The sequence below is a fragment of the Lissotriton vulgaris genome, chromosome 1_1, assembly GCF_964263255.1.
Source record: "Lissotriton vulgaris chromosome 1_1, aLisVul1.2, whole genome shotgun sequence".
In the NCBI taxonomy this organism is placed as follows: Eukaryota; Metazoa; Chordata; class Amphibia; order Caudata; family Salamandridae; genus Lissotriton; species Lissotriton vulgaris.
Genome location: NC_141685.1, coordinates 1,486,293,693 through 1,486,321,511, shown reverse-complemented (window position 1 = coordinate 1,486,321,511; position 27,819 = coordinate 1,486,293,693). Strand labels below are relative to the sequence as shown.

At 45.6% G+C, this 27,819-nt stretch overlaps 1 protein-coding gene across 1 annotated transcript in view; it reads left to right on the top strand.

Annotated features, from left to right (window-relative positions):
* The window catches only part of FAM185A (family with sequence similarity 185 member A), a 128,039-nt gene that overhangs the window by 42,766 nt on the left and 57,454 nt on the right, over nt 1-27,819 (top strand). Inside the window, exons 3-4 of the mRNA XM_086967352.1 lie at nt 9,490-9,582; nt 14,663-14,801. Coding sequence (XP_086823478.1) covers nt 9,490-9,582; nt 14,663-14,801 — 232 coding nt within the window. The remainder of the gene's footprint in view (nt 1-9,489; nt 9,583-14,662; nt 14,802-27,819) is intronic.

The following is a 27,819-nucleotide window of genomic DNA, read 5'->3' as shown; positions in this document are numbered from 1 at the left end:
GCTAGACATGTATTGCATCCTTGCAGTGTCAGCATAAAAGTACCAAGTACCCAAAAGTAGTAAGGTCAAGTGAAGCAAAGATCAGTTCTGACTAATTTAATCAGCATTCATGTCAAGTATTTAGCAGAGTGCCTGAATCTGGAAGCCATTATTGTAATCATGCTCCATGAGGGACTGTGCTGTTGGCCAGTCCCTGCTCTACGTTAATTGTCCTTAGCCAAGCCATCACCACTTTTCCCAATACCTTTAGCATGTGTTTTATTTACAAGAAAATGGCAGTCTTTTTGGGAAAGTGAAGATCATGTGTAAGTCCAGCTCTCTCTTACTAAGACCTAATCATTTTCTTCGGAATTATGCTTTTTGGCTTCTCCATGGCCCTTTTGTTTTCTGCATGGAGAATCATTATGCTTTCTGGGTGCTTTTTTCACCTCCTATCAGATTTCTTAATTATTCTCACAGGGGGTTTTAGCCAGAGTTCTTCGGAATCATTTCCTCTTTCTTTGCAGATATTGTGCGTTATTTTTCTAATGTCTCACAGATGCGTTTTTATTATCTACACCCCATTTGTTGTCTATTTCTTTAATATAAGATGCTGTTGGCAGCAGTTTCATTTAGTGCTGCTTGCTGAGCATTTGCCTGTCCTTCCTGAGATTTTTCTACGGCTCTTACAGTGCTAGTTTTAATGGTCTTCTTTTTCGGTTTCATCAAGCTGTCGGCTACCTTTTTTGTAAACATTTTTTTATATTAAAATGGGGTTAGAGCTTGCACATTACTGACCGGTATTTAACATTGGTTGGTTTCCTCGTCCCTCTCTATTCTGTGCTTCCTATTGGTCACGCTGCCTGCTTCCTCCCCCTGCTCATCTCCTTATGCTTTCCCCTGGGACTTCTGGGCTTTCCTTGGAGCTTTGACCTAGCACAGCTTCTTTGGCAGACAGTGTCCTTCCACTGCCCTCGCGCTCCTCCAGGTACTTTAAAAAACATTTTTGACATGCACTCTACAAGAGTGAACAGAACTGTACAGTCTCTGCCCTTCTCCCTATCTGTTGTTGCTTCTTCCTCCTCCCTCCTCTGCAGCTCTTGCTCTCCCCATGCCATCCTCCCATGGTCCATTGCTTCTCCCTCCTCGCCCGCATCTCCGATGCTTAAAGAGAAAAAAGTACAATGACATAGACGCTGGTCGAGTTGGAGTGCTTTTTTCTTGACTTTAAGCTGTGTTGTCCAGAAGCCCACACTGCTGTGCAACATGTCCAAACAATTATTGACAATGCCAATAGATCTTGCATAGGTGTGACGCCTGTTGGCTAGAAAGGGTCATTTGGGAGATCATAGTGGTAAGATGAAGTTTGGAACGAGTAAAAGGAAACATGGAGGAAAGAAGAGTCTCTAGAAATGGATAGGGAAAATCCTAGTAGTAAAATGAGGTTTAGGATGAGCTGAGAAGGAAAGACACTAGAAAGGGTTATTTTGGAGATCATATTAGTAATTTCAAGCTGGTGGGAATGGAATGGGCCTCAGGCCCCCCCGATGATGCCATGCTCACACTAAAGTTGGCAGATTTCCTCAGCAGGCCAGTGGCTAGCTTCCTCAAGACACAAGCTCCCACCAATACGATGGGCATTGTAAGAAATTCACCTTTTCTGCATGGTCTCCCCAGATTTTTCACCAATTGCTGGACCCTAGATTTCTGTTGCCTCTATCTGAATACTGTGTACTTTAATCCTGCTAACCAGTGGTAAAGTGAATGTGCTCCCCTTTAACCATGGTTACATTGGCTTACTGCTGATTGCTACATTGAACTTGTCCATAAGTCACTAGTATATTGTATAAACACTGCACTCAGGGTCTGGAAGTTAAGTGCCACTTTTGGACTGTAGCACCTATTGTGTTATGTATTTGTAAAGTGCACTATCACCCATGAGTGTATCCTGATGCTGCCATCCTTTACAGTGGCAGTGCAAACATGGCAATAGGCCTACACTGTGTAGCCCAATTGATGCATTGTGATCTGTAAAAATAGCCCTTTTTGACAAAGTAGAAAACACCCTTTTAGAATGAGTAGGTACCCCTTGCAGGCTCTGTAGCCAACAAGGCAGGGTGCATTGCATTTAAAAGTGGAACATGTAGAAAAGTAAAGTTACCATGTCCCTCCTTTGACAAGGCTCTAAAAGTAATTTACAATGTGGCAGTCCTGATTGTCATTTATTAGAAAACCAGAGTTAGGATTAATATACTAATATTATATCTCAGGAATTCGACCAGCTAGAATCCAAATTAAACAACTATTTTTTTTTTAAACCTTTATTATATCGTTCAACACAAGATACAAAAGTAGCCCTGCAACGACAGGGGCCGGTACCACATGTATGCAACACGGATCAGTAATGCCAATAACACAGCTCTTCAGCCGACAACCCATGGGTCCGGCAGCGGTAAAGGATAAACGATGTATTGAAAACATTTCGAATCAAGGATATGAATAAGTTTTCATTTTATATTTAACCCCCCCCCCCCCCCCTCCAAGAACAAGATAAAGAAGAAGATACATGATATCCGGAGCTACACACTCGGAGGTATAAAAATGTGGGTAGGTGTTAAAAGTAGTCGTGGATCAAAATAGACCAACAGTGAAAATGCAAGCGCCAGTAAGTTCACTAAGGGTAAAGAACAAAGCTACCTTTCTATCATCACAGCCACCCACCCCTGACCCCGCCCACTCATATACTTCAGGATGAAACCGAAAGTTATCGCTACCGGACCCTGCGAGAAAAAAGAAAAAGAAAAGGGGCCATAGAACACAACAAAGGCAAAATAACAAACCCCCCTCGCACCCCCCACCCTGCGCCCCTGCAATGGCTACGGCCTATCCCACTAGCAGCGTGCCTGTCGCCCAGAGGAATACCCGAAAGAGAGAAGAAAAAAGGGGCCATAGAACAAAACAAAGGCAAAATAACAAACCCCCCCACCACCCTGCACCCCTGCAATGGCTACGGCCTAACCCACTAGCAGCGTGCCTGTGGCCCAGAAACGTCCCTAAAAGAAGAAAGCAGCGGAGTAGGAGAAACAAAAAACACACTCCCGGACTCCCCTACCCCCCACCAGATGTGACCCCCTGGAAACCAGTTCAAAATAAAATGCAGCGAAATACACAATCAATCCGGGGAAGTACCAAACATACCACCCGACTCCCGCAGTTCACAGGTCACAATCCCAGCAGCAGATTAAATTATGTCCCGTATCCTGAAAAGCCCCACAAGTTAACCCTGGCCAGTACGAATGTTCACTGGAGCACTTCTAACCCAGGCCACAGCAACAGGGAGAGCGGTAACGCTTTCATGAAAATTCAAGTCAGTACGAACAAGCCAAGTAAAGGATAAAAGTTCACGATATACACAAAGCAAGCGAGAAAAAGCGTGGCAGGATGATAAAACTCTCCAATAGTCACAGGTGATCTTGTTAAGGCAGTCAAGGTTGTCCATAGTGATATTCGGCGAGATAGGGCTCAGGCAAGGGACGCTGACAACGTTCACGGGCGCGTGATCTGTCTTATAGGAATCCGCAGCGCCAAAGGGATCCGGCTTCTGCACAGGGACCTCGAAGTTGGATATACGATGTTCCGTTGGTGGCACCGCTGGCTGCGATGATGGCAAAAAGCCGCTGTCCGGTCTCCGGCAAAGATCGTCCATTGTTACCGACAGTGCCTGGTAGTTGACGATGATCTGTGAGTGGAGCGCTCTAATGGCCGCCATTACAGCGTGCAGCGGTGGCGTGTCTTTTGCCCCCTCCATCTCCTCTCGCAAGCAACAGATCAGGATGCAAACCCCGGAGGCCGGCTTCTCCGGGGTAGCAGGCAAATCTGGAGCGGACACCAACAACAGGCGCTCTCACCTCACGATGTTACTCCTTCGCCGCTGATCAGGGCTCCCGTCCACACCCCCCGACAAGCTTTGTGTCTCCGGGCGTCGGACACGGGGCCGCAGCAAACGATGTGTCACGCCGTAGCGTGTGTGTTGCAGGCAGGATACGAAATCGCCGTTAAAAACAGGAAGATTATATCTCCGTTCGGGAGACCGGACAAAGCCCAAGGTTCACAGCCGATGTTGTTCAATTCCAGCCCGGATGGGTTGGAAATCGAGGCCCCGGCTTCAGCTCCGGTGTAGGCCGAGAATGAAAGACGGCGTATCTCTGTCACCCGGTATGATAAAAAGTTCGGGATTTCGCCTTCAGAGTCAGTTACTCCTCATACATACGGGAGACCAGTGTGAAATCAGGATAACTTGCAGGATATACGAGCTGCTGGCGGAGGTCGGCGGAGCCCGGAGCTTATGCGACCATCTTGCTTGCTAGCGTAGTTCCTACCCCAAACAACTATTTTTAATAGTGATTAAAAGACAATTTTTAAAAAACATTATGAAAAAGTAACTTTTATAAAGTTACCCTTTACCTGCCTGAACTCTCCCAGGGCTAATTAGAATAAGCTTTTGACAGCTCCCAGTCTATGCTCAGCCTTGAATAGATGTGAAAGTCATCCCAGGAGCAAGCAATAGGCTGAGGTACCTTCTCTCAACTCTACAGAATATTCACAATGGGAGCTGCGGCCATCCTGTGATACAATTTTTGTTTTTCCTTTATTGTTTCTATGGCCCTTTTTCTCTTTCGTATCCTTCCTTTTGCCTTTTCTTGTGCTTCTTCCTTTTTCGGGTCAGCGTAGTGGGTCCACTCTTGTGTCAATTATCGATTTTTCTTATCTGTGCCAATACTTTTCACGGTATTTCAGTATCATTGGGCGGGCGCTTAACTGGTGCGAACTGTGATTGTATGCTTGTTTATCCTGAATTGTATGCCTTCGCGCCACTGTCTTAAATGAGATCGATCTAACTGTGGAAATCCTACTATTTTGCCCGCCCTTTATGCGACTCTGTGATATTGTATGGCACCTGATCCTTCTATTTTTATATTGTAAAATGGAGCCTTTAGAATCCTGTCATTCGCATGGTATGCTTAATAGCCAGTCTTAATTGAATTTGTGGTACATTCGCCTCCCGGGCTGCTGAGTCGTGTTCTAACTGACTTACTGTGATGAAACTGATTAGCGGCCGGCCCTGGTGGTTGTAGGCCCATATTTGTAACTGGTTGAAGTACCAATAAAGGTTTTCCAAAAAAAAAAAAAAAGTGCTATCTTCTACCCGAGGCCTCCTTACCGCCCGATACAATTGCCGCTTTACCGCCTGAATATTGTTGCTCTAAGGTCCCGCTCCTCAATATCTCAGGAAGACCACCCGGTGAACCGCCGAGCTTTGCCAGACCCACCCTGTCCCTTTTGGCACTTTCCTTGTACCGTGACTCAGCAAGGGGGTCAACGGCTGCATCATCCTCCAAGCCTTCCCGAGGGGTGTTTCCCTGGAGCTCATTGCCGCCCCGGGTCGAAGCCTCTTGCGCCGCCTCGTCTCCGCTCTCCTCATCCGCCTTGGGGTCTTCACGCCTTCCGGTGCTCTCGAAGTCCGCGCCGCAGTTGTTCTCCTCAGAGCCGACTACTCCGTCCTTCTCCACCACGCCGCAGAACACCACTGGTTCTGTGTCTTCCTTTTTTCTGCGTCTGCCCTGACCGAGGGCTGGGCTTCCGGAAGATGGGGAGTTTGTTCCTGGTGGTGCCCCCGGGGTGTTGTGGATCTGCCCCCGTGGTTGCCCTGTCACAGTGCTCTTCCTGAGATCATAGGCTTTAGAAGTGTACTCCTGTGGTTGATTGGGACTTAAATTTCAAATGACACTGCTGCTTCATTAGTAAATGACCCCTTCCAAAAAAATTAAATAATGTGAAAAGCACCAGGTAGCCCCTTTAATATCCTCCCATCGGTCAATAACCATCGCGTGGTGATTGAAACTCCTTATTTAACAGAAACTCAGTAGGTGGATTCGAGATATCGCACAACTTTCAGTAGAATAAAGTAGAAACACTGTGCTGAATCTCAAAATGATTGGAAAAAGTTCAGGAAGAGGAGGGCATAGGCTGCTAAAGCTACTAGCGCCAACTGATATAATCCTATTTTCCAGAATTGACTTACTCATCTAATTGGATTTCAGTGTCATGGTCTCATTGAACATATTCTTTAATTGTACCATCAGTGTAATAAATTGGGATATTCGATGATTGGGGTGGAAACCCCACTCAAATAATAAACACAATCCTGGTCAGGGTGAACCACAAAAGTTACTAAATAAATCTGTGCTTAACCTTTTGGTTGCGTGGCATAAAACAGTCAGGGTTAATTTAGAGGCAATGTGTAAAGTATTTATGTAGCACTTAAACAGTAGTAAAGTTAAAACGCATCAAAGGAAAGATTCCTAACCAATTTAGGAAAAAAGAGTAATTTTGAATCAATAAAATTATATTAAAACAACAAAAATCCAATCAGTAGAACCGCAGATATGAGTTTTCAAAGTTTTAGGTAAAAATAGCGCCAAGAAGCACAAACTGCAACTAACAGTTATATGGTTATACTGGACCTGGGGAAAATCATTTGTTCAAGATGACTGTGATGGAGTGAGGGTTGGATAGAAGTACCCGTTAGTCCTGCTGATGAGTTACCGTCTCGAGTTCTGCCCAAAAAGTGCTGTTTCCATTAGCAGGAGCCTTGAGGAGGATGCTGTGGCATGAGGAGCAGTTCAGGCATCGCAGACAGTCATTGCTGTAGCATGAAGAGATGGACATTTTGGAGCTTTGCAATGGCGATCATCACGGGCTGTCGGCGCGAAGGGCAGGTCGAGCATTGCCTGTTGTTTTCAGGTGGTTGCTTTCAGCGCAAAGAGCCAGTGCTGCTGAAGGTTCGCATTGGCAGTCATTGCTGGTGGTTGATTCTTGGCGCAGAATGGTAACTTGGCAGAGACGATGCGCTGGAAACCTCAGTATCATCCCCTTTTTCTTCAGGAGGAGTTCACACTGATGTCAGCCAAGGGTACAGGACCTGGGGCCACCTCTTAGGGATCAGGACTCACTGCAGAAGATTCTAGCAGCAAGACTCAGACAGGTCTAGTTGGTGCTGGTCAGGTGGGCAGCTGAAAGGAGGCCTCTGGAAGCTTGTTTTGTCCCTGCAGCTCAAACAGGTGGTCAGCCAGCTGAACCTTGGAATCACTGTGGAGAACCTGGGTTCAAGGCAAGCAGGTCCAATCTTTCTTCTACAGACTGCAAGACAGTCCTTCTTCTGAATATTCTACTGGTCCAGGAGTGTTCTGATGAGAGGTGGTCCCACCTTTATACCTGGTACCCTGAAATGCCTGACCTATCCTCAATACTGGTTCTGGTCAGTCTTCCTCTTATCCTGGCTCCAAAGTGTCTAGGGTGACAAATGCAAGGGCACCGCTGGTGTCAAGTTCCTTCGAGTAGGGTACTGGCAGAGCCCTTTGAAGTGTAATCAGTGCAGGGTTCAGTGCCTCCCGACCATCCTGTCAGGAAGACCCTCCTCACACCTAGGCCTTCTTTGTTCCCATGTCTGGAAGCAACACACAACCCACTACAGTAGAGCCACTCAGTCATGTGACCAAGTGCACTGGCAAAAAGGCACATTTGGTTTAGGGTAGAACTATGCCAACTTTCTAAAAATTGCATTTTCCGAATAGTAACTTAAATTCTGACTTTACCACTAAAGAAAATCTTAAATTGCAATTAATTTGAGTGTAAACAGCATATCTCTATCTGGTCCCAAACTGAAGTTAGCACTTAAGTGTTATAAGATAACCCAGTGTTAGTCTATGGGAGAGAGAGAGGCATAAAGCAGTGAAAAACTAATTTAGGAGTTTTTTGTTACCAGGGCATTTAAAATGTAATCCCACGTGTGCTACTTTTTAAATACCATGCACCCTGCTCTAGGACCTTTAGTGCCTACTTTATGGTAATTTATAAGCATTGAAAAGGAGTGTTTGGCCTGGCAAAAGGTTTATTTTGGCAGTTTAATATTGTGCTATGGGCTGCAGTGGCTGGCCTGAGACATATTTTAAAAGGCTTCTTTAGTGGATGGCCAAAGAGTGCTGCTACCCACTAGTAGCATTTAATTTACAATCCCAGATTACATAGCACTTTGGCAATGGTTAGCAAGGAAAAAGTGTTCAGAGTCTTAAAAGCCAACATAAATTGGTTCAGCAAAGTAAGGAAAACATTTGGGGTGACCCAGCAGAGAGAGCAAAGTCCAACAATTAGTCAATTCATAGGGGATGGGCAGATAAATGTTTGCTCTTCATCAAACCTATGAAGTGAATCATTGACTGGAATGGTGTGGCGAGCAAAATAATTATGGATTAAACCAAGATTTGTGACTGGGAGTGAATGTTTGACAATGTTCAACATTCCGTCCTTCATCTTTTTGTGTTGCATTTTCACCCTAAGTGGTCCCTTACCACTTAGGGTGACGTGGGTCCTCTGCTCACTACGCCACTGGTTTCAAGCTAGCCTGGCTGATGAGGGGTGATACCCCGAAACCGGCCCCAGGATGAATGTTTTCCAGTCCAGGGAGGATCTGGCATGGCAGTTTGGCCTGAACTGTTCCCATGGGGAACAGGGGCAAGGCTGATTTGCATATGGCAGGGTCCAAACTGGAATGGCGTGGCTAGCAAAATACAGATGCATTAAACCTAGATCTGTGACTGGGGGTGAATGTTTGACAATGTTTAACATTCCGTCTATCATCTTTTTGTGTTGCATCATTGAGTTCCAGCCAGGTATTTCGACTGGTTTAAATAAAAATACCAAGTTAACACATCAGTATGTTTACTTCTTTTATGGTAAATAAACAGCAACATTATTTGTAAACTCTTAACAGAATAATTTTTACAAGGACTGACAATTTATCCATGCGCAAAATTTTCATATATTTGGATTTAGTTTGTGAGCAGAGTGATTACTAGATACTTAAATATTCACTTTTTCATATTAAAGCTCATCGTTGTGCTCTTGTCATTTCTAAGTGTAAATAACAGACGACCCAGTTGGCAATTTGACGGTACTTAATTTACTGGACTTGGTCAGCACTAAATGATTGAACTATCTAGCTGGCCTAAATACATTTAAAATTGGGTAACCATTTTAAAAGTGTACTTTTGGAAGCAGGCTACTAGTTTAAGATCGCTGTGTACAAGGCTTTTAGTAATACAAAGATGTTTTTACTCTTTATGATCACCTGTCCTATTCTAAGAACCTAAAGGAACGCTATAGTAGGCTTTAATCACTGCTTTATGCTATCTTCAACCATTTTGTTTTTCATGGTCTTCATTTCCTCTTCATGACGTGAATGTTTCAATGCACTGAGCATTCGGTTGTGGTTATGCACTCTAGTGCAATACTGCGGAAATGGACACTTGAATGAGTTAATCTACTTTCTTCATTCATATATAGCATCACTTAGCTACAACCTAATTAGATGAATTATAAGGAATATAATGTATGTTTTCTAAGTGAGTACGCATGTTGCTGATTTTAAACCAACTCTGATTTCTTTTCTAGAGCCATCACATTTATGTACGAGCTAAAGGAGGCAAAGTTGTTGGACGTGGAACACTTCATGGGAATTTAGATATTCGTGCATCAGAGAAAAGTGTACGTAAAAAGATGATTTACTTCTTTTGCAAATGTTGACACAGTTCATGCTTGTGAAGCTCCCTACAGCCCTATATGCAATTTGTTACACCATCTATTACTCTTGGCACGTTTACAAACAAATACAAAATCATTGATTTATCAATACTGTAAATGTCCTGCATCCATTTGCAATAGAAATGTGGTCATATGCTTGATCCGGCATATGGGTGATGGAAAATCTCAGATTTCTTCCTACTGTGCTAGACTTGATATTCTTTGTTTTTACTTGAATCTGTTAGTCAACTAGCTATGTAGAAATAAAGGTATCAGTCGCCTGTATAGATGTTCATATCTATAAATGCATGATGTACTCTAAATTTCAGGTATTAAATGTTAAAGGATGAAAGGCTTAGTTGGGCCTGTCTGATACTTAAGGTACCTGCAGCTTGTTTGGATTGGACACACCTACACCCACCCTCACTCCCCCTCCCCTACACTTTCTAAATTGAATAAATGCAGCAATAAGAATTACAACCTGCGATTGCCATTCTGGTAAACATGACTTGTACTCTCTATTATTTCATACGAGATAAGAAGCCAGTTAAAACATGAAGTCAGCCATTTAAATATGCTAATTCAGAATCCCAACAAAGATAAGCCATAAATGGAAAGAGTCTCACAATTTAAAGTTACTATGACTAAATTCCCTTACATTGCCAAAATATATCGTCTTTTAATTTATTCAGCTCCACTCTTTATATAATATAACGCATTACTTATAGAAACCTACAAGTATATTTAAATGTGCTTCTTATACGTCACACTCCTGCAGGCAACTAATTATTGGGATTGGTTTCCCCATATTTTAAATTGGAAAAGAGAAAGTAAAAATCTCTGAATGCAACATGCTCTTGAAAAAATTGTTGAATGCCAGAATGTGTCACACTTTATCTTGGGCTTCTAGGCATATTTGTATGTTATCAATATGATGTCCAAATAATAAAAACCTTAATTAATTTACTAACCCTAGTAAACATTTCAAGAACAACTAGAGGTGTTTAACAAGCATTGAAAATGCAATAGGTCTCGCCGTTGATTAAGTTACAGCCATTTGCTTTGCTAATGGTATTGTATAGCAAATCAAATTGCTTTAACTCAATGAAAGGCGAGACCTATTGCATTTTTAATGCTTGTAATATTAGGTCTTGGCTTATTCAAATGTGTGTTTTTTTTTTAATACTGTACCTCATCACATTCCTGTAAAGCACTCTGATACCCCTTGGTCTAGCCAGCGCTATAGAAAACCTTTAAAATAAATTAATAAATAAATGTATGTGCACACATGCAACCCACTTTCAATTTCCCAAGCCATGTTCAACAATGTGGCCCCATTCACTACAATGAAAGTGAGACAGATGCATCTCGGTTCATTGTGCAGGAGTTGCATACCCAGTCAGTCTCCTGCTCACATGTAGCAAGCAGCCTGCCCGCTGCTTGTTATCAGTGCAACCATGCACCTGCCCAGTCATAAAATGTTGCGCACCCATGAAGCTACTACCCAGCCCTATATCTCACATATGCAGGTGTGCACGACCTCTGCCCGTCCCTCATCACCTGTAAACTCGTGCAATTCCTGTCAGTTGCTTGTGATGTGTGCACCAATGCACATGCCAATCCATCTGTAGCTGAGCACCCCTGAAGCCCTAGTCCATCGCCATCCCCATCTTTACCATAGATGCATGCACATGGCCCCTGCCCACCCCGATCACCTGTAAATCCATGCAATTAATGTACATTATTTGTAATGTGTGCGAACCGGACTGTTCGTGACATGCTGTGCACCCCCTAGTCATACCACATTATCAGTGTATTGTTGCAGCAAGCACCCTATCCACCCCTCATCGCCTACTGCCTAGAGGTCACTCGCCTTCAGAAGAGCCCATTTACGAATCCATGTATGCCCCTCTCCGTGACTATAACAGCTACCTAACCAGAAGCACGTAACTGCTGCCCACTGGCACCCAGCTGCGTGCACATGAACTGTTGTACCCCCATACCCATCCCCTAGCTGCCAAGCCCTTGCCTGGTAAACCCACCAATTTCCCGGATGTTCATACACTGCATGTTTATCTGCCTTTTCTATCAGCCATTTGACAGGGGGTAGCGCCTCCACGATGCCCCTCACCCTGTGCCTGGCATGGCGCTTCACCTCTTTCCCCTCACCCCGCCTACCCCCCACCTCTCGGCTGCCTTTCCTGAGCAGATACCCCTGAAGCTTCTTCGTCCGCGTCATTTGTGTTCCTCCACAGCTTTACCAACAGACAACACAGCGTCCACCCACCCCCCGACCAAAGCCCGGACCTACCTGCTCCTTCCGCACCGACTCCCGTGCGTCCCGCTCATTCAAGGGTTCTCCAGCACCTTCAGCAGCCCGGATTTCGGATAAGTACCACTCCCCACCTTCCCCCAAAACTATAATGTGCACTACGCCAAGGGGATGGTGAAGTGTTAAATGGTTGAACAACATAAACAGGAGGATCAGCTCTAGGATCAATTGGTGGCAGATAACGCACCATGTGAGATGTTCCCTGTCTGCAGGCCTCCCCAAAAATAATCCTATTCCAACCGCTGCCTCCCTGCTGTTGCAAAAGGCACTCGCCCAAAAACAAATGCCCGCATTCGCAAATAAAGCTGATAATGCAGTCACTGAGGCAAAAATACGATTCGCTATCTGAAGAAAATGCAGTTTAAGAAGAAGCATACTGAGACGTCTCTATCAACAGCCGAGGAACTCAGGTCAAACAAGCCCTACTGTAACTGTGATGAGATGGAGGTTTGTACGGACAGGGAGTCCGGTACAGTGGCCTCTTTTAGGGTCTCCTCTACCCAGGCAGTGCCCCTCAAGCTACTGCTGGCACTCTGGCTTTTCTCTGTTCACAGGAATGGTTCAGGATGATTTGAACCTCAGGCAGTGATTAGTAGAGGAAGCGTTCCAGAAAATGCGCTGCCTGGAATATACTGTTCCAGGCACGGTGCCCGTTACCGGGCGCATCACCGGGAAAGGGTCCCCAGCCTACCCTTTCATTTTGCAATGTTTGCATCACTTTCTATTCAAGCCTGCACCCATGTGCAACATTTCACAGGTAAACAACGTAATGCAACGGCTACCCTACTTGTGCAGTGAGCTTACGGCGCCCCATTTCGCCGCAAAAGCAGCCCCCTTGAATGAGACGAGGCGTGCACCCCGGGAAGCCCATGTGTTTGTAATTAGCTCTCCCCGCCTGCCCCAGGATCACCTCTCCTTGTCTGCCCTTCGCAACATCAAACACCAGCGAAACAAGCTGTCACCATAATGAACAAGCTGTTGCCATTGCGTAAAGGCTTTCTCCTTAATGGGAAAAAGTGCCTACAACGACTAATGAAGGAGAGAGTGTCACGCCACCAGTAAAAGATCAAATCCCAGGGGGCATGGCTGAAAGGAGACAGGGTGGCAACAAGGAGGGATTAACATACCTTTGGTGCAAGCATTGCACTGCCTTTGGCATAATTTGTGATGCCAAACAACGCGCACAAATGAAAACTGAAGGCGGAGCTGGGACACTGCTTCGGAATCCGTATCGATTCCAAGAAGCCCTCTGCATGGCGAGAGTAGCACATGCTCTGCTTGCGCCAGGCTGAGACCTTAAAATAAATAAAAAGTGCATTGACTCCTCAAAAAGCAGTAACTTATATGTTCTGTTTGTCCCTTTGTCATAGTGTTTTCTGTATGTAATGGTGTTCTCGTAATGCATGTACATAGTGTTTAACTTCTAGAGGTCTGTGTGGTGCCATAGGTTTTTGTTGTCCTTATTTCTAAAGTGTGGACCTCCGCTATCCTGTCTAGCAGTTCCTGAGATTTTGAGTACGTCAGAAACTATAGCCTTTTCTGAGATCCTGTCCAGTGTCTTCTACTTTTGATCTACCATTGCATAGAATCTCTGTCCTTTCACATAGCCTGTCTTCTATCGTATGTGAGTATGATGAGGTTGACAGTGTAGTTTTCTTTACATTTTCTTCTGCTGTAAAGATGGATGTTTTCTAGGACAGTGGTTCTAAACGTTTTGACTTCTGTAGACCCCAGCACAATGACATGGGGAAGGCAGTCACAACCTATATTATTTCGCCAATTCCAACCTTCAAAACAATACACAAAAACACAGAAACAAGCATACATCAAACAACTACACAAATTATGAAATATTCTATTTACTAAACAAGCAAAAGCATTTAAACGTCAAACTTTTAATGGGAAGATTTGAGCTTTTCAAAATGTCTTTTTATTTCTTAAAGGTGAAGTGATAGGCTAGACTGTAGCATGTCAGGTGGTACAAATTGCTCTCAGTGCATGCTCTATGTATTGGTCCATAACAGTGCTTCCTAAGCGACCCCCAATCATCCATGATCGATAGGTTGCTGTGCTTGTACTGCTCCTGTCGATCAAGCTGAGGCTACCAACCTAAATTTTAGCATCCTATTTCAAATGTATTCACATTTTTTCAATTTTACTTGTGTCATCCATTCCTTCTCCTTATGGCCGGCTTGCTACTCATCGGAAGGAGTGCATGGTATTACTAGAACTGGCAACCTCCCTTATTGTTTCTAGATACTCTTCTCATTCAAAAGAGAGACCTGCATTCCAACGTTGCACATGCAACTGTCTTCATTCAAGCAGAAGTTTCACCTGTTTTGTCTATGGGGTGCCTTTCCCACAATAACAAACTCCATCTTGTAAAGTGTTTGAATACCACCCTTGTGCGTACAGTGAAAAACAGAGAAATATTAAATCAGGTCGGCCTTCATTTCAATAATGATCATTGCACGTATTCCAATTTACTATGACTAATAGTAAAATATTGTGGCTCTGTATTAACTGATTAACATGGTGCATTACAACCTTCTGAATCTTTTCGGGTGTTACACCTTTATAGTGGGCTAAGCGTTTGAATATAAGTCAATAACTTGTGTTTGTTTTGCCAGATGTGTAAAGGAGATGCTGACTTTAGGTTTGTTTTAGCTTTTTCCTTGTTACTCTTATTTTCTGGTGCATACTTTTTTGCAGACTGTGTATCTGGATAAGCTGCAAGGGACCTTTGTTAACGTTTGTACAGAAGATGGTCTGCTGAAAGCACAGTATCTTTATGCAGAGTCTTCTCTTCTCTCATCAACTGCTGGCGACATTGCTCTGGGCAGTGTACATGGTAAGACCAAATAAAGCAAAACTTGTTGGCTGGTGCTGGAAATGCCGCATCTAAGAATATTCTGTATTCATAATGTGTCCCATACTGAAGCATTTGAGGAGTAGGAAGAAGCCTACAGAAGTCCTTGAAAGGGGTGGTGTTAGTATTATAATCTGGCTCTAAAATCATCCTTCGATGTTGCTAATGCTTTTGCTGTTGGGCAGGAGTAAGAAATTGGCGTTTTTGTTGAGGTGGATATGTAAGGACCTCGGGTAGTCACCAATGTCCTTGTTAGGGTAACTCACTACTTCACTTAACCTCCGCTCAACCTCCTGGCAACTATGACACAGAGCAGACAGGCTTAACATACAGGCAATGTGTAAAGTATTTATACAGTACTTAAACCGTAATTAAGTCGAAATAAACAAAATGACACCAAAATCACAAAAAAATCCAATGAGAACTTGAGACATTCATTTTTAAAAATTTACATTGAAATAGCACCAAGTACAAAGTGAAATGACATTCTATGTTCATAGTAGAACAAAACCTAGGCGCAATTTGTTTCTGACCGTGATGGAGCACAGGTCAGATACACTATCTAGGTTCATCTTGATCAAATATGTTGCCTTCTGACGGCGTTTTTCTCATTTGCATTCAATTAGAACATCAAAACAGGTCAATTACCACATAACAACAAGGGGCACAAGGTGATGACACTTCTTGGAGAATTGTACAGCGAGAACAATATATAACATTGCTAACCATATTAACCTAGGGTCCTCACGCAGGCTATTAATTAGGTCCACTAAAGTAACAGCAGTGAAAGTATCAATCGATAGTCCAAGCAAAAAATCGAATAAATGGCGATGGTTGAAAGACAAGATGGCAGTCACTAAAATGCAATCCAATGCTGAGGAGAATTATTGTTTTTTAAAACAGTAAAGTAATAATAAACAAATGTATTAAAGAAACAAGCAAAAACTGCACTCACATATAACAGGAGTTAGCACAGAGATTGGAAACCCAAAGGGAACACAAGGGTTGTATTCGGCTGTGTCAAACAGTGGATAATACACAAGCATCTCTGTAGCCAAACAGTGCAGTTGCAGAAAAGGCCTCTTGTAGCTTGTTGTGTATCTGTAGCTTGAAAAGGAGGTCAGCCTTATGATCCTTGGAGTCCGCTTCTTTATCCTGGATACACTAGAGAGAGCAGGTCCCATCCTCCAGGACTCTCCTCAGGTTGCAAGCAGCAGGATCAGTCCTCTTCTGATCTTCCTCAGATTCAGGAGTGTTGTGACATGGGTGCCTGGAGATTCCACATGACCTATTAGGTGGGAATGACCCCAGTGGATGCTCTAATCAATAAGGTAAAGGTTCCCAGGGCTAACCCTACCCACTCTGTACATTTTCCAGATGGGCAATGTCTTTGGTAACACTAATCTTAGGCTGTGAGAGCTGGGTGTGTGTACAAGGAGTGTACTATGGTAATCCTCGTGTTCTCTCGTATCTAACATAAAAGATCCAGTTCGAGGCAGATACTGTACCCTCAACATCCTCAGAGATAGAAGTCTGGCAGAACAAAAGTTGATTTTTCAGCAACCTGACAGTGAACATATTGTTTAGGCATCGTGTTTCCCTCCTTTGAAGTTCACCCCAAATGGTATATGCAAACCCAGCAGACATGTCAAACAGGCTTTAGCAATGTAATGTCAAAAAGAGGCCCTTTATGATTGGGGCCTGTCTGGCTGCGAGGACCAAAAATGGCCCTGCCCAAGTGTCAGCTAACATTTACATGTCACAGTGGAGAAGTGTGGCTCACTGGTTAGAAGCGGCAGACCCTGAAGCAGAAGTCGGCCTGGGACCAGGGTTCAATTCCCGACGCGGCAGGGTCTTGAGTCAATGTCCGCGGACTCGATAATTCTCGCCTAGGTGCCTACGCTAACCATGGGTCCCACTCTGCAACTCTGGGCAATAGCTTGCATAATCTCCACAACGGCCCCAGCATCACCGGGGATGCCTGGCTTCACCTTGGGGGTGCCCTCTCACAGGGAAAGCCAGGACGGGTTCCCCAGCGGTATACAGCGCCAGGACGCCACGTAACGAGGTAACAGTGCGCTTTACATACTGTGAATCCCACCTTGTGGGAAATAATATCAAGTTAGGGGTGACTTTTTAACATTTTAAAGGAAAGGTTAGGCCCGTATAAAAGGAGTTATTTTGACAGGCCAAATTTGTAGTTTAAAACGGCACAGCCAGGCTGCATGCCAGGCCTGGAGACTGGCTTTACGTTCACACTGCTGTAGATGGCACAATGAATGCTGCAGTCCACTGGTAGCATTTAGTTTACAGGCCCTGGGTACACTTGATACTAGGGATTTGTAGGCAAATTAACCCATTTATTTATTTATTTATTTTCAAAGTTTTATAGAGCGCGAACAAGATCCTTGCGGATATCAGAGCGCTTTACACACAAATGAGATAAAAACAGATAAAGAGCTAAACAAGCTCTAATACAAAGTTGAAAAAAAACAAATTGATCAAATGTAAACAAGGTGGGGTAGCATCAGTGTATAGGAGGGCCACTGTACAGAAATAAAGGAATGAAAGCTAAACAAAATATATCCAGCAAATATGAGCTAGCAAATTAGGCAAATGTAAAAACAAGGTGAGGTAGCAGCGGTGTGATGCGTCGGACGGCCCCCGGCTGTTCCACGTCACAGTGGGTGTGTGCGAAGGACAGCCCGGGGGCCGTCCGACCCACACCCACTCATTATTTCACCCGCACCGCTGCGGAATTAGCGCCACGGTCAACGGGTTAAATAACCCAGTCAGATGTATACTAATTTTCCCATGTTGAAAGGAGAAGCACTAGCACTTTACCTCTTGATAGTAGGGGCAAACTGCAGAGAGGCAAGAGAAATCCATGGGGGCCTGCAGAAGGGGCAACATTCAAACAGTAGATTTATCATTGAGTTGGAATTACTTAAGTTCCTTTGTCTTTGGAGAACTTATCTCGTGGGTGAATGACCTGTATGCTCGACCACAAAACGTTTGACATGGTTTTTGAGAGTTCTGTGTATTCAGTGCTGGACTGGCCATAGCAGGCACCGGGCAATCCCCCGGTGCGTCGCACGAGTGGGGGGGCAGGTTTGGGGCCCCTGGGGGCCGTTTTTGTTACAGGGCCGTTTTTGCAACATTGCTGCAAAATCGGCCCTGTAACAAAATCGGCTGATACCCGGCACTGGCAAAGAACTCGGCGGCCCCCACAACCGCCAAGTGGGGAGGGGGGAGGGCGGCCGAGCACTTTGCCAGGGCCGGTTTTGGTTCCCAGTCCGGCCCTGTGTGTGTTGTTTTCTAAATATTACACTCCTCTGTTTTTAGGTCTCGTGGCGTTTACTGCGCGCAAGCGCTGTCTCGCCAGAGACCTATTGTCAGAGACTCAGCTTTCCAGGAGACAAGAGATGGCCACGCGCATCTTCAAAAATCGGATCGGAGCGGGCCGCGCGCGCGAATGCGCACGCTGTGGCCATCTCCTGTCTTCTGGGAATCTCCAACACACACAGGCACACCTCCCCCTTCTTTCGCACACGCATGCGCACACACAGAGACATCCCCCCACTGTCGCACACATACATACACACACACACATGCGCGCACCGAGACCCCCCCCCGCTTCCCCCCCCTACAACTAAGGCCCACTTACCGCCACTCCGGACTTCTGCATCCTCTGCGGGGCTCTCCCTCGGGCATGGGAGCTCCGCGTCACCACTGCTCCTCCAGCCGGGGCTTCAGAAGACGGAAGTCCCGCCCCACGATAAGTTTTGTTTTCTCTGATGTTGAAGTAGAGACTGGGACTAGAGATGGCGAAAAGAGGGACTTAAATTCTGGGTAGACTGAATTTTGTTAGTATAAAAGTCACAAGGTGATTTTTTTATATGACCGTGGTAGACTTTGAGAGCCATATAGTCTACTTTACAAGCTGGGTCATCGGCTATGTGCGCAGAGGCGCCCTTGTCCGCGAAAAGTCTAATTCACTAAAGGAGCTATTTGATCCCGTTCTCCGCTGATCATGAATTGTCTAGTTATCTAAGACTATGAACAATATCACTCCAAAAGGGCCACCACCCTCCGCCATGATTCATTTTCCGCAATTTCTTTTACTTCAAGTAAGCGCCTACCACTGTTAGTTGATGACTTAGTTTCTTTTTCTGCTTTCTTTTAATTGTTCCTGCATATGCCTGTTGAGTGATTGTGAGGAGGGTTTCAGTGTGGGGGGGAAAGTGGGCAAAGGCAAGACTGAGTCAGTGGTTTGATGAATGGATCTGTAAGTGCAAGGATGTGTGCTACCTTCATTTATGTTATGGTGTTGAGTGCCTACACGCACCTCGGACTCGAGACCTATTGGCTTGACCAGTGCTTTTTGTTTTTTTACATCATCACATAACTCCTGTGCCACTCAATTATTTTGTCGTTTTGTATAGCGCTTTGATTAAAGCGCTCTAAAAGTTTTGAAATGAATGTCCCTTTCGCCGTGGTGTCCAGCGTTTAATGTTCTCCGCCCAAAGCATTCCTGAGCAGCGGCCAAGCTCCCTGCAGACGCTGTCCCCTCTCTGACACCGAGCAGGACTCTGCACATTGTGTGCACAGCTGACCCCCTTGGCACTTTAAGCACACAGTAAGGGCGGGCACTGGGAGCCCGGGGGCCACAGGCTCTCTGGCAGCCTCTGAACCCTCAAACATTCTGTCAAATCACTTGATGCACCGAAGCTCAGAAAGGCGACGCAGCGCTTTATAAAACTACTAAGTTAGTAAATAAATAAACGTAAGAATCATGTTGTGGGAGGACAGAGCTATCTCGCAAAGGCTCCCTCAGCGGCGGGCCTGGTGTTTGTTTTTCCCATACGCTGCTCGCCTGTGCATCTGTTTTACATTTGCACACATTTTGGGGATTTCACAAGAACGGATCTGCTCCCCTGTGCCAACTCATCCCTGCCCCCATGCTCGGGAGCCCAATATTGTTCTGCAGCTCCTGGGAACCCCCCTCTTCCTGTGCTCACCGGAAGATGGAGAACTGGAGGAGCGAACAGCAACTTGTCCAACTGGAGAAAACAAAATAGGATGGGGTTTTGGCGTCCTGCGTGGAAAGACAATGAAAAATGCTTCTCTAATTGCCACACGCTTTAGTACTGGGGCGATACACGGGGACTGAAGGGCACTGACTCCTGACTGCTGTTCGTGGAGAAAGGGCGCTGCAGAGGAGAGGCCACTACGTGCCCTGGCATAGAATGTGCCCTAGCGGCTGTTATCAGAGCCCCGCTTACCAGTTGTAACAAACTGTGTGATCCTGCACAAGTCACTGTCTCCGCGCTGAGTTGTTCAATGTGCCCCCACAGCCTATAGACTTATATAGCGCCATAAATCGAGGGTTTTCCAGGCACTATTGCATATCACTCAATAGATATTTAAGCTGCCACGTCTTCAATTTCTTTTTAAAGTTAACACTTTATCGAATTTCCTACTGATTACAGGAAAGCTGTTCCACTGCCATGCAGATGTGCTTTTTATGTTCTGTGGACTTCTCTGCAGACCCTTTCTGGGAGCTGTTCATCCGCGGGCTGGCATGGAGTCCCTAAGCGATGCCAGAACTAATAACAGCTTTGACATTGGTTGCTGCAGTGTCCTCTCGTGAGTAGGCCATTGTGAGGGTTCACTGTCCGTAGGCAGGGAGCATAGGTCACGCGCCTCTCCCCTGGGAGCTCTTCACCCAACATGGCACCGAGAAGTTTAGATGAGTGGAAGACTCTAGGTATGATGTTCCCATGACTGATAACCCCCACCCTAACATTTAGAGGTGGCGCCCCCGCCGTTTCTGTCTTTGCTCTCTGAAGGCTGTAATTCCCTCACTTAAGGTACGTGAAATCCAATGTTTATATTGGGCGTCCTTGTTTGTACATTCACAAAATAGTTCAGCGCTGTTGCAGTAAGCACTTGAAAAAAGCTTTGGTTTAGGCTCTTTAATAACAAAGCCCACCCTTTACTACATTTTCAAGCACATCTGTGTGGTTTCTGTGAAAGAGTTAGTGATATTCCAACTTTGTCACCACCCGTCCCTATCAGTTGTAAATAAAATGTGTTCATCGTTAACGCATCCAAAATTAACTATTGTAGCAATCGCAGTATGGCGCACTTTACTTTTAAACATATTCATCTAAAGCGCAGCATGCCACCATTGCTACAAAAATAAATACAATTTCTTTTGGCCTACAATTTATATACTTTTGTTGCAATTGGTGTTGCAATATTTAGCAATGCCAATAGCTCAAACTTAATTAATGCGAGACCTATTGCATTGCAAATGCGTGTATTCCCACTTAAAGCCCTGCCTCACCCTGCATCTCTGACTGCCCATAGTAATCTTGGCCTTCTAATTCACAAGAGCTTATGTTTTCTGTAGTGTTTCCATCCAACCCCCCCACTCCATCCATCCATCCATCACCCCCACTCCATCCATCCATCCCCCACTCCATCCTCCCCACTCCATCCATCCCCCCACTCCATCCCCCCACTCCATCCAACCATCCATCCCCCCACTCCATCCATTGATCCCCCACTCCATCCATCCATCCATCCCCCCACTACATCGATCCATCCCCCCACTCCATCCATGCATCCATCCATCCATCCCCCCACTCCATCCATCCCCCCCACTCCATCCAACCCCCCCACTCAATCCAACCCCCATCCATCCATCCCCACAATCCATCCATCCATCCCCTCACTCCATCCATCCATCACTCCATCCCTCGCCCCACACTCCATCCCTCGCCCCACACTCCATCCCTTGCCCCACACTCCATCCCTCGCCCCACACTCCATCCCTCGCCCCACACTCCATCCCTCGCCCCACACTCCATCCCTCGCCCCACACTCCATCCCTCGCCCCACACTCCATCCCTCGCCCCACACTCCATCCCTCGCCCCACACTCCATCCCTCGCCCCACACTCCATCCCTCGCCCCACACTCCATCCCTCGCCCCACACTCCATCCCTCGCCCACACTCCATCCCTCGCACTCCCTCTCTCTCTCTCTCGCCCTCCCTCTATCTATCTCTCGCCCTCCCTCTATCTATCTCTTGCACTCCCTCTATCTCTCGCCCTCCCTCTATCTATCTCTCGTCCTCCCTCTATCTATCTCTCGCCCTCCCTCTATCTTTCGACCTCCCTCTATCTATCGTTCGCCCTCCCACTATCTATCTATCGCCCTCACTATCTATTGCATCACCACAGCATCACTCAGCACCACCACAGCATCACTCAGGGGCACCACAACATCACTATGCGCAACCAAAATGCTTATAACTACAACAGTAACTTACAATATTATTATAATATAATATTATTGCCAACATTGCTTAATATTTTTCAACAGCTATCATCTTGCAAATCATCTTTATACACCAATACAGACTTTGCTAAAAATGTAATGCAACACATTGTCATATACAATGCCAATAACTCAAACTTTAATGCTGCGAGACCTATTGAAATGCAAATGCTTGTTTTTTTTGCGGTGGCAAGTTTCTGGCAGGCTTAGAAGAATTGTAGGTTTCTCTCGGCACAGCTGTGCCACGCCCTGTAGATGAAATGTCACTATTTTACGCGGTGCAGTGGGATGTAGCTCTTGGAAGAACTGGCTCTGGCCCAAGCATCTACTAAGCATTTTATTCAGGGTCGGACTTATTTTTGCCAACTGACCCATCCTGAAACATACTGGTTAGCTCCTAATCACAGGGAAAGGTGGTTCTTGGCTTTAACGAGGGGGGATGCTTGTTGCAAAATGACACCTTGAGCAGAAGAAATCCAGCAATTTAGAATAAATGCTTGGGCAATGCCCCAGAGAACTAGAAGCTTTACCCCCTGAATAAACTTGTATAACACCATAAGATCGAGCAGAATTAGCAAGATACTCTGTGGCGGCTGGTACCCTAAATATTTTGTTGTGCAACCAACCACAGACCTGCATGAGGTCAATGCCAAAGCAGTCCATTATAGCTTGTTATAAACAGGTTTTATAACAAACCACTACTGAGAGCTCTGGCGTTGAAGCTGAAGGCAGTGCTTTTCAGTAAGAAATAAATAAAAAGAATACAAATGTACCTTCCCACTCCGCTGGCTCACCTCCTCTGATCCTCCTTGTGCTTCAGTCCCTCTGCACTGGTGGTCCCTACAGCAGTTGAAGTCTCCACACCAATCCAGACGCTGCTCTCATGTTGCTGATAATGTTAAGCAACATGAGGGCAGCACCAGGATTTGGTGGGGCAAGGTGCTGCGACGGTCATGCAAGCACTGGGGGACCTTTTCCTGCTCTCCACCCAGCTGTCTACAACAGCTGGGTGTAGTGGCTTAAAGTGTGCATGTCAGGCTGGCCATCGCAAGACAGCGGACCAAAGTGGCATGTGCACTCTAAACTTGTGAGGTGAGCACCACTCCCCTGCTGCCAGCCCGCAGCAGTGGCCCTTGCCCCAACCATGGCTGGCTGGGGCAAGTGAAAAATAAAATAGTAATAAATTCATTTTATTACATGTGATTTTTCTCCTTTGCAGCACTGGCAGCAGGGGGCGACGCTCCTCTGCCCTAATAGAGGAGCCGCTGCTGAAGATACTGTACAGAGGAGAACTAGATGATGCAGACAACACATTTTGTTCCTTGTAAACGACCTTTCTGAATATATAACAAAATAAACGGATCTGTATGTGAGAAAAAGCTGAGACCTTGGGTTAAAACTTCAGCAAAAGGAGAATACTGTTAGGCTCTCCACTTCTTTTACTGAACAACCTGTAGTTTGCAGAAACGTAACACTCCGGACCAGATATTGGCGAACTTTGTGAAGAGTTTGCTTTTTTTTTTTAAAAAACCTTTATTGCAGCATTCATGAAATACAAGGATGGGCCTACAACCTCCGGGGCCGGCCGCTAAACAGTAGTAAACCTTGACGTTTCATGACACAACACAGCTCTTCAGCCGACAACCCTGATGTCCGGCAGCGATTCAGGATGGATATTGGATCAGGACGCATTGATAAAGCACAGGATATAATAAAGGTCTTCTTTTTATAATATTGAAATGATCGGATCAGGTGCCATACTTTCTAACAACAGGATACGGGGGGCAGGCCAGGGAAACAGGATATATGTGTGGAAACAGCCATTTGTGGGTCTCTAGCGTTAATACCTATATATCATTGTAAACAATAAAACAGTATACATTTTTGTGACCGCCAGTCCTCAGGGCCCGCCCGCCCAGTGATACGAGTAACTGAAGAACTTGGACACTAATTTCAGAACACAATGAAATCAGAATAAAACAAAGACCATACCGATCCTAAGGAAATATGGGAAGGGAGAAAATGGCCATAGAAAACAAAAAAGGAAAAATAAACCCCCCCCCTCCAACCCCACCACCCTGGACCCCTGCCGATGGCTATAGCCTGACCCCACTAGCAGCGTGCCTGTCGCCCTAGTAACCTAAACCCTAAAAGAAGGTGAAAGAAGAAGAATGGAGGAGGGTCTAATCATACGGTGTTCCCGGCCCCTTGGCTCCCCCGCCAAAACACAGACACCCCCTACAGCCAAAGACGGATGTGAAGCACCTCGTACAAAATCAAGAGGGGGCATTGTGATACACCGCCCAGCTTCCATTATTAAACAGTTCCAATTCGAACTTCCATTACCAGTGTTCCAAGCCAGCCCAGTTCAGTTGATTCAACCTTGACCCTTTCGAATCATCACACAAACCCTCCCCAGCGAAACCCCAGAGGACACAAACAAGTCATAGATGAGAGGGAAAGCATCGAAAGTCAATCCATTACCCCCGGTGGCTAGTGACTCCAAGAGGTCTTCACACGCGGAAAATTCCCCTCTCCAAGTTGGACTGTCCCGATAGTTCTTGCCCCAGAATCCTAGAGCATCCAGAAAAGGGGGATACAACCACAAGATGGGGTAAGAGTTTACAGCACAGTTGTCCGGGGGGGGAACGCCTTTCGAGACCTCCGAAGTCGATGATGACAAAAGGCACTGTGATACACTTGTGGTCCCAAGGACAGCGTCTTCCTGGGCGCCATCCGTTGAATCCGATATTAATCTCCACACTCGATCTCGCACGGGGTCCTCGCCCGAAGTCAAAATGGCCGCGGCTTGAGGGGTATTGCTTGCTGGTCCGACCGTAGGGCAGGGTCCGGTACCTCGAACAGGATCCCAGTCAGACTGACATCCATTTTAGCCATTAGCACAGTCACTTGCGAGTGAAACGCCCAAAGTTCTGCTAATATTGTTTCCAGCGTTGGCCCAGACGCCGGTCGATCCACTATACCACGTTCAGTGGCAGTCGCAATCGACTTCCCGGGTGAATCAGGCATTTTCGGGGGGGACGAGCAGGATACTGGGGGGGCAAGCGTGGACAGCGACCCGTAGTTATCCACAGCCGGGAGAGCCCGGCGCAGCACCGCAGTCCGGGGTTCCAACCCACCGAACCCCGGCTGGAATCAATACCGGGTCCGCGGTACAGGGATCCCCACACTCAATCAGCAGCAACAGGTCACTTCTTTCACAACGCTGGGCACGGAAAACAATAGCCATCAAATTTGGGCGTAGACAAAGTCTCCATGGCGGTAGACCGGACCCTGCCAGGGTCTCTCAGCCGATGTTGTTGAACTGCAACCCAGCCTTACAGTTACTCGAGGCCCCGGCTTCACTGCTGGAACAGGCCACGATCTTTAACTCGGTGTAAGTCCATGAAATCAAATGATAAAAGCTTGGGGATTTCACCACCGGAGCGAGGAACACTTCATCCAGGTAGAGGCTGGGTGTAGAAGCAGGATATCGTACAGGATCTCGTGGCGGGATACAGAGGTCGGCGGAGCCGGGAACCTAAGCAGCCATCTTGGTTGCCGTCGTAGCTCCTCCTCCTCAAGAGTTTGCTTTTTAAAGAGTAGACATGTTATGTGCTTTTATGCTTGTGCAGTTTTTGTCTTCTTTAAAACTTTTATTGTCAGCTTTTTATTATATATATATATATATCTTTTTTTTTCTTTGTGTGTGAAAGTCAGCTATGCCTTGCATTGTGGGCCAAACACTCTTTTAATAAATCCAAGTAAGATAAGCCAGTGTCTAAAGAGGGCTGGCTCTGTGCTATATGCTGTGTTGAGTGAAACAAAACTGTGAATATTGGCAGACCAGTAAATATGGAGAACTGGCTGGAGGTGTCTGTCTGTTTATCTAGCGGCCTTAGCTAAAGTCAGAACTGAGAAGGAAGGAGTACAAAGATGAAAATAAAGAAAGGATATGTGGGCTGGCCCTCCTTGATTTACGCATGAACCAAGGATAAGAGTTGAAATGTTCGTTCACAGTGAATATCCAAAAAAGATGGAAAAAAGATCTATGCTTCTGATGCCACCCAAAGTGATGCAGCAGCAGTGATTTGAACTGTGAGCAGCTCGTCAGTGGCCCTCAGGTGCCTTCACTCGCAATGTTCTTTTAAATTCTTTTTTATTAGAGTTTTGATTGAAACCGTAAAATCATTCAAAACATCCGCAAATCACCACTGCTGCCTGGCCCATCAAAACAGTACCTCAAATCCACTCTTACAAATGATTGAATAAGCATGCTAACACATTCAACCAGGAGACACCACCTCCACTGGACACATTCCCTTCCATGTCTGCTGCTGCCATGGACCCTGCAGCTTGCTGGCTATACTTTAGGTCAGTGTCTTCTACCCCCATCCCCATTCCCTAGGGCCCTTCGTGGTGCCTCGGGCTGTAGAGGTGGACCTCAGCAAGGCCTACCAATGCTAGGGGTTTGCCCTTCTCTGCACACAAGTCCTCAGACCAGTAAATAGAAGTTTGCACGGAAACTGAAATAGCAAAAAGAAATTTTATTAAACCTCATGAGGTGGAACTACATTCACACAACACCCTTCAGTAGTTTAGGAAGTAGCACAAGGAGTAGAAGAAACATGGGTTTTTTTTTTTACCCACACAGGAGCTCAAAAGAAGGTGGTACAAGCACATATAGGAGAGTTACATACATAAATAGTCATACAGAAATGCACAGTCAACCAAGAAGGAGGAGCCAACAGTTGCTGACTTTAGTAGAAACATCCTGACAGTAACAAACCTAAGCAGGTGCATGCGCAGCCACAAACTCTTCTGAGCATGTGCAGAGTAGCAGAGGCTAAGTATAGCCAGTTCGTTGAGCAAAGTACAAGGGCAAAGGACAGAGAAGAAGGAAAAAGCTCATGGTTGACAAAATGGCTGCCGGAAACAAGATGGCTTCAGGTAAATGCTAACAGCGATCATTGCCAAATTTTCACAGGGCTAGGTATCCACCATTCACCTGCCCTGGTGTCTCCCTCTCGGTGGTCGCTCCTTCAGGCCGTTTTGTTCTTTCCATTGACCCCAGATTTTGCTGTACTTATGGGGGCAGCCCCTACTCATCATGAAGTTTGAATATTATCCCCACAATTTTGTCTGGCAGCGATTTGAAGGAATGGTAACCAGTGGTTGTGGTAAGGTACAGATATCTACTTAGTTAGAAGATTCACCTCTGGTGAGGATTCCAATTTAAAAAAATTTGATTTAACATTTTAGGAAAACAATACAGTAAACAATGCAAGTCCGATGGCACATCATAGTTTGAGCACATCAGTCACTACATCAACACTTAAACCATGAAAGTGCAGCAACATCTGAAGCAAAGTCAGCAGTCCGCTTTGATCAACCTAAATGGAAAAAAGTATGCAGCGAGGCCCAACAAACATATTTTCAGGCGAGATCATATCACTTAACATAAAATTTTGCACTCGAGGACTTGTATCATCGAAGGGACCAACTTGGATTACAATATATCTCCTGTGAGGGCACAGGCTGTCTACTGCTGAGCCAGTGTATGCTTCTCTAAGTAGATACAGAGATAGGGTCTCCAAATATCTTTAGACCTACTTCAGAAATCCACATTTGAAATTCCCTACGCCTTATTA